Raw genomic sequence first — 7,842 nt, forward strand, 5'->3', positions numbered from 1 at the left:
TATAATCAAGTATTTTGGTACAGTAAACAAAAGTATACATCATAAGTATTTATTTACGTGTATCTCATTCTTAATTTTATGTTAAAGTAGAGGACTACTGTGAGCTATTGCAGCTCTCCGTCCAATTCCTTTCTGCTGTAATGTGTAAATTATTAACATGTGTATATTTAACTAAATAAAAATATGTTTAAACCAATTTCATGATAGAATTACTGCTCAGTGTGAGGTGTTTTCTATGGCATTATTTATATTGAAGCATCTTCATAATACAAGAAAGTCACAATGATAACTATTGATTAATTTCAATGTGTTTTTTTTTTATCAATGAGCGGCTAAAATTAAGTTAATTCTTGAAAATTTAAATCAAGTCTATAACTACTGTAGTCCATCTGACTGTTTCTATAAAATTTTGAATTTGGTCAGAAAAATTACGTGATGCTGGATTGAGCTAAAGGTTCATTACAACATATTGTAACCTGGTCAATAATCTCGAAAAACTAATCCTTAACCTGCAGAAACATTTACCCCCAAATTGATAATGGACTGTTCCAAAAATAGAAACAGGACAAGTCCATTTAAAGAAATTTAGCAGGTTAATGGATAAACCCTGTATGTAAGAATTGGCAACATATGCATACTGCTATATTTTTCTCTTTTTTTATTGAAACATATTAAAAAAAATTAATTTATAAAAAATACAAATGAAGTACCATAATTTTGATTTTAAGCATATTACTTTTAATCAAAGTCCTTATTGCTCACTTTTTCTTCTTTGACTTTTTTACCGGTGCCCTTAATGGAGTTATCTGGTACCCCTTTTTCTCCAGTTCATCTAGGTAGACTCTTGGAAGAAGGAAATCGGCCTGCATCTTATGATAAGGAGGTAGATTATCTATAAAGTCCTGGAAATCTTTCCTTGTATCTTCTAGACACATTTCTACTTGAGTCTTCTGTCTCTGCACTTCAGCTTTTTCAACTACTAGAAATCTTATTTCTTCTTCCTTTTTTTCAATATCTTGTTTAAGACTAGAAATCACAGCTTCGTATTGTCTAGTAAGTGAATCTATTTTCTCTTGAGCAATTCTTCTCTGTCGTTCCTCGGCATCCCTCACTTTGTTTGCCTTCTCAAGATCTTTTTCATCTCTCAGTTTCTGAAATGTTATTCTCGTTATTAATAAGGGTCTTATTTCCAATTTAAAGTATCAAACAAATGAAACTTACACATGAACCCAAAATACTAAAATATCTGAATAACATTGCCTCTAGTATGATTATTTGGAAATATGTTTTAAAAGCAGATTAACCGTTTAATATTTTTAGTTATGTGACAATTAATGCAACCATTATAATCTTTCTCCAAGTAGTCTACAATGTATTAATACATTAATACTAAAGTATAAAGGTCTTCTAGGTTTATTTAGTCACAAGCAGCTTTCCAATTACATGTATCAAACGTAAACAATTGTTTATTGGACATAAAGCAACATCCCTTCTTAACATTTTACCTACGGGCGACTTTGAAAGTATAGCTATCTAAACAAATCATTGGTGCCATACAATATCTCATGAAGTTAAAAGTTTGCCATAATTTCAAACTAAAAAAAAAACCTTTTACCTCTAGAGCTAGTTCTTTCTCTCTTTTCTTTTCCATCATAGCTGTATCAAACTTGACAACAAATTGTCTGAAATTACATAAAAATACTTATATACAATTACATATATATATGATATAAGCATTTTCAGTATACTTTAAATTAAACGATGAGTGTTAGATGAACCAATTTTGTTACCGGATCATTTAATGTGAAACCACATGAAGATCAGATTCTAAAATGCAGATGTCAAAATGGAGAAAAACTGAAGTGCATGATTGTGTCCGAATTGGTGTGATACTATGTTATATAAACTTGTGATACAATTTACAAAACATACTACTCATCTTATAAAATAAATGAATTAAACATGTAGAAACACTAGCCTAACCAAATTAAGAGCCAAAGTATTTTAGATCATTTGACTTCAATTATAAATTCAATTTGATAAAAATAAGTTTTGCAATATTATGAAAACTCAATAGACAAATGCTAGAACACTGCAAGTTATGCATGCATTCAAGACCAAAAGGGAAAACACATTTCATAAAAGGGAATGTAACCTCTCAACCTGCTGGAATGAGTTCAGCCATTACCGTCAGTATAAACAGCCAAGCCAGCCTGTTTATTCATGCAGTCTGACCAGGCTCTATACTGTTGGAGGCTAAATTTTGTAATTTGATATCAAAATCCCTTTAACTATGAATGGACTATTTCAACTTCAAACAGGGCAAATCCATTACACAAATTCAGCAAGTTAAGGGTTAAAATAATGCAGGGTTCCCACTGTCTCTCGCCAATGGCGCCAAATGAGACAAGATATTGATTCTGGTGCATTAAATCTTTCATTGGTGATTTTTACTGGCGCCAACGTATTGACAAAATTGTAATAAAGAATACATGTCACAAACTAAAAGCATGGGAAATTCTGTTGAAACATAAGAAATGAAGCAAAAATGACATACATTTTCATTCAAGTATATTAGGCTGATTGGAGTAAAACCAACATAATGATTACTTTGCATTGTATATCAAAATGCCACAACAATTAATTCATAAAAACTCAAAGAGTCTTAAAAGAAATGGTAACGTGGAAAATAAGTAAATTAATGTCAAACCAGCTTAACATTTAGAAATCTATTGAAAAATCAATTATACATCTTATCCTTACAAACTTCATTCATTGTATTAAGTTCATAATTTGATTAACACAAGCCACATTACCGATAAATTCCATTAAATTTCTTGCCATATACCTACACACAAGCATGGTATTAAGTTTAAATTTTAAAATAAATCACCATTACAAACTTCAGATCTATCATTATTTTATACCTAATATTTTCTTCATGAAACCTAAAATGAAACAGCAGTCAATGGTTAACATTTTATATTTGAACCTAAAGTTTTCATTAGAATGGCAATCCAAGGTCAAAATATCATACTTAAATTTAAAATTTGTCTTCATGAAACCTAAATTTTATGGCAAAATCAGCTTTTTGAACTTGATCTATGAATTTTAATTCAGGAGATAGTAGATTGTTGTATATATTTTTATCTTGAACCTAAACTTTTTGTTTTATGAGACCTTAACAGACAAGCTTTTCATGGTTAACAATCTTTACCTGAAATTTTAATGATAACAGCCTCTGTTACATCTTAGATTTGAATCCGTATTTTGTGTGATGAAACCTTTAACTGAAATATTGACTTTCATTGGTCAACATTTTAAACTTGAACTCAAATTTTGTACCATGAAACATGAAATTACACTGATATCATTTCTACTTTATCTATATACATGTTTTGTATACAGAAGTTTTTCAAACAATTTGATAAGGAAGTCAAATATTGTGGCTTTAAAAGACATGAAATTGCTTAAGTCAACTTGCAAATGGAGCTTAAATAAGATTAATGTAAGTGCAGACTAAATTCTGTTTTTTTGTTTGTTTCTTATATTAGATTATTCAATATCAGTTTGAGAGCTCAGGACAACATAGTCTTAACTCAACATGAAGAACAAGTAACAAAATATTTCTGTAAAGACTAAGGGCTCTTTCCTTTAAGCATTAAATTATTTAAAATAAATTTATCAATATAAACTCACTGTGCAGCTAGTTCTGCATCCTCCTTTGCAGTCTGTTTCTCCTCGGTGCGAGCCTGTGCTACAGCTTCTACAAGTTGCTTATGGCAACGTTCCTCTGTTTCCTTCACAGCTTTCTTTAGACGTTGCTCTCCCTCCAACCTTTCTTGTTTCACCTGCTCAATAGCCAACTTCTGCATTGCCATTTCAACTTTGAGTGCTTCTTCCTATGCCAAATAACAAATGTTATCATTAAAATTTCACGCATTGAATAAGACAAGCTGTTTGCTCCACATATTTTCTGGCTCAAAATGTTATGCATAATTTCTTCAACCTTTAGTAAAATTTCCACTCAAAAATAATAAATAAATAAACATATCTAAACTTAAATTTTGAGCACTGACGTAGTTTTTAACAAATAAAACACAAAACAATGTAATTTTTGAAGATCTGACATTATTATAAAAGATCTGAGTCTATGGTATGGTATTTGACCCACTGATAAGGACACATAAACATTTTCCTATGACTGTAAAAATATTACAATAGGAAATATCCAGAATACTGAATATTCTCTATTAAATTTTCCTCCCCTTATAAACGCACTCTCCCTCCCTTTTTACAAAGAATATCCAAGATGATTTAATAAACCAACACCTTCTGATTCCCACCATATATAAATGATTTAATTCAATTTAAAAATTCCAATTATTCTTTTAGGTATCAAAAAAGTGTAAATGTCCCAAGGGTCAAAACAGTAACATACGGTAAGAATTCTTTTCGGTTTGAAGGTGCCCAGATATGGAACAGTCTCCCTAATGACATCCGCAAGGTTGAAAATTACAAAGAGTTTGGGAGACTGATCCAGGTCTGGAGTGGCCCAAGCTGTAAATGTGCTATGTGCTTGTAAATTTGCTATGTGTTTGTTATTTTGCTTAGTTTTTAATTTATGTAAATGCTTAGACTACATGTTTTGTTTGTTTGCTTTGCTTTTGTGCATCCCTTTTTAGTTTGCTATGATGCTTTGATTATATGTTGTGTGTTAATTTTTCTTAAACCCTTTATTTTATGCTAGTTGAATCTTTGTTGTGTTTGTATGCTTTGTTCATATTAAAACTCCTTATTCCCCATTCCATTAGGCTGTGCATGCAACTTAATTTTAGTTAACTTTGTTTGTTACACTGTATGTGCTTTATCTTGTTTCTTTTTTATGCTGTATTAGTTCTATCATAAATTTTTATGCACTTTTATAAGTAAGTTTAATTTTATCTATTTATTTATTTATATATTTTTTTAGGAAACCTTCAATTACGTATTTATAAATTGTAGATGTTAACCTATAACTATTACTATCTTATTAATTTTTTATTATTATTTTTATTTATTTCACATTGCTATATGTATCATACTTAAATTTCTAGACTACAGTCATTTATTACTTTCAGAAACTGTTAATACCTTTAATACAATATGTACTGTGCATGTCATCAATCTATGCCTTAATTTACCATCTTATTGTAAAGTTCTTCTTAACCTTGATACTCTTATTTCATGCTTAAGCTGCTAATAGTTTTATATGTTTTTATTTTCAGAACTGTTATATGTTAGTAAATATGTTTTATGCCTTTGTTATTGTCGGTAAATAGCTTATTAGCTAATGTTTCTTGTAATATGTAAACCGACTTAAAATAAAGTTTCTTGTACATGTATCTTGTATGAATTTCTTACTTATTTTTTACTTATCATTTATTTCTTTACTTATCATTTTATAAATATGTATCATTTTGTGTAATTTCACTTTTTATTTTATAAGAATTTAAAACAGTTTTTTTTAAAGCTAATTGTTATGTACATCCTATCTTCCATTTATTTAATACACTATTAGACTACGGGTTTAAGAAGTAATGTAAACATACCAGTAAAGCCTTGCTATGCTGTTTCTTCAGTTTTTTAATGACTCTTTCTTGTTCTATTGCAGCTTCTTCCTTGGCCTTGGCAAGTTCGATATTCTTTACTTTCTCTGCTTCCTCCCATACCGCATGCTCTGCTAATTTTATTTCATGTAATTTCTCTGCCTCTGCTTTCTCTAGTTCCTTCTTGTGAAGCTCGTGACCTAAACCTGAATCATGATATTAAAATTTGTCAGAAGTAAGTCTTTAAAAGTTGTCAGAATAATACATGCAGCTTTTTCAAATTTGTTGGAATGGTTGCATGTTCCTTCCAGAAGGGAAAAGTACATGAGAATTACTATTATAGGGGAGCAAATAAAAGCAATATTATTGAAACATGAAATTACCAGCATTTTAGATGAAGATAAAAAATATAAACAATTAATTTTATTCTTTTAATATCAAGACCATAAATTTCTGAAATATTGAAAAGCTTGAATTGCAACATTTTTAGTAGGAAAAGGGCTCAAAATCTGGTCCCCAAAAATGGTAAATAAAAAACCCATGAAAAACAACAGAAAACCCAACACCCCCCTCCCCACACAAATCCTACAAGTCAAAGCCATAAACTAAGTAATTTTTCATATCACAAAAAAGATTAAGACCATACACATTCCAAATGAAACTGTCTTATAAATATTACCTATGATCTTAGAATGGGCACATCCTTGTATGAGGACAGGACGTGTCTCCTCGTATCTCTTCGGAACTGTCTTTGGTGTCAACACTGGCAGTGTGACGGTACTTGTTCCTCCTTCTCCACGCATTGTGTGTCTGTCAATTAGGAGAAATATTTTCAGTACTAGTAAATAAATTTTAAAACACTGGTACTTTTGTTGCTTAGATGTCGTGAAACAAATTAAAATTAATAACTTTTAATCCAGGCCCTATGTTCACAAATATTTAAGGATCAGGATCAAGTTCAGGATCAAATTTAAAACATCTTGTATTCTTCATTGTTAATCCTCATAGATTAAATATCTAATATTAATTTGATAAAACCGGACTTGCAATAGCAAATTTATGAAATTTTAGAATAAATTTATAGTTATTTTTGCAAGATAAGGGCATTTTACAATTGATCCAAATATACATAGGGTCTAACCCAGGAAATTGCCTAACTTTTTATTAAAAGTTACGGTACAAAATACTGAGGGTCCTTGATTTGTGTTCCAGTCAGGATGCAATTTCTTTTTCACCCTGTGACAGAGAAATATGTGCATCTAGCAAGTGAGGCACCTTTCTAATTAATTACATGCAGCATCAGCATAAACTGCAATTAGATTACAAGCTGCACTATTAAATAAAGTGTGTGGGGGGGGGGGGTAATTTTTTTCACAAGAATGTTATCCTAACAAATATATTTTTAGCAAAAGATGAGAACATGTAGACTCTATATGAATAGCTAGAATTTATTTAAACGGCTGAAATCGTGTTTTTAATTCACCGGAAGTTAACAGAAACACAATTAAGATGCAATTATATCAATGTTTATGTTAAATCAAAACATATTTATGCTATCAAAACATTAGTTTACTTTCGTTAACAGATGAAAGATTATCTAGTTTACTTTGCCAACATCTGTCAAGTCCTTTGCAATTAATTACATCCCCATTTAACTAATTGACAGCTATTAGTCGCAAACGAAGCGTCACGAGTTGCTAATGGAGATGTTATTAAAATCGCGGGAATTCTCGCGCGACATAGTACGATAAAACCTATATGCCGTCCTACGGTATCAACCGTACAAAACAAAAACCTTACAAATTCCCCATTTTGGCAGAATAAATCTCTTCAAATTATTTTACAAAATATTTCATAAATATTTACATCTTTTTGGTTACCTAATGGAAATATTATTATCAAAATAGTGATAGATCACAATTTTTTTAGCAAGGGAGACAATTCTTCCAGCATTATTTGACATTTATTATACAGTGTTATTTCCCTTTGAGCATTAATTGTATCAATGATGGACATGTGAGTAAAGTCATGGAGTTGAATAGTGTATGTATATCTGTGGTAAAGTATACAAATAGCAATCGTGCACACTCGAGCAATAGTTTCTTTTACTTGTAATTATATAAGTACGTGTATTTCGAGACAATACAGTATTGAGATTTGTGGATTGAAAATTGCAATGATTAAAAGTTAAATGATACCTGGCAAATATATATGAGTAACTACATGTATGTGACAATTCAACAATTTCTGTCCT

At 30.3% G+C, this 7,842-nt stretch overlaps 1 protein-coding gene across 2 annotated transcripts; it reads right to left on the minus strand.

The window, feature by feature from the left end:
* Nucleotides 1-227: 227 nt before the first annotated feature.
* Nucleotides 228-7,340, minus strand: LOC132730150 (uncharacterized protein C6orf163-like). Of its 2 annotated transcripts, none has more exons than XM_060716006.1 (6): nucleotides 7,195-7,340; nucleotides 6,268-6,398; nucleotides 5,592-5,794; nucleotides 3,700-3,902; nucleotides 1,616-1,682; nucleotides 228-1,151 (listed from the first exon to the last, which is right to left on the minus strand). In XM_060716006.1, the coding sequence occupies exons 1-6, from the start codon at nucleotides 7,203-7,205 to the stop codon at nucleotides 759-761; spliced, it is 1,008 nt and encodes a 335-aa protein (XP_060571989.1). In that variant the 5' UTR covers nucleotides 7,206-7,340; the 3' UTR covers nucleotides 228-758. The 2 variants fall into 2 exon arrangements, with proteins under 2 accessions (XP_060571989.1, XP_060571990.1); XM_060716007.1 differs by having other exon boundaries at nucleotides 7,162-7,319.
* Between the last annotated feature and the right edge of the window lie 502 nt (nucleotides 7,341-7,842).

This window comes from Ruditapes philippinarum, unplaced genomic scaffold (genome assembly GCF_026571515.1).
Source record: "Ruditapes philippinarum isolate M1 unplaced genomic scaffold, ASM2657151v2 ctg3917_1_1_1_1, whole genome shotgun sequence".
In the NCBI taxonomy this organism is placed as follows: domain Eukaryota; kingdom Metazoa; phylum Mollusca; class Bivalvia; order Venerida; family Veneridae; genus Ruditapes; species Ruditapes philippinarum.

Coding starts and splice junctions, on each gene's coding strand:
- LOC132730150 (XM_060716006.1), bottom strand. Junction 3,903..5,591: donor AGCATAGCAAGGCTTTACTG/GTATGTTTACAT, acceptor TATTTGGCATAG/GAAGAAGCACTCAAAGTTGA. Junction 1,683..3,699: donor GATGCAGAACTAGCTGCACA/GTGAGTTTATAT, acceptor ATGTAATTTCAG/ACAATTTGTTGTCAAGTTTG.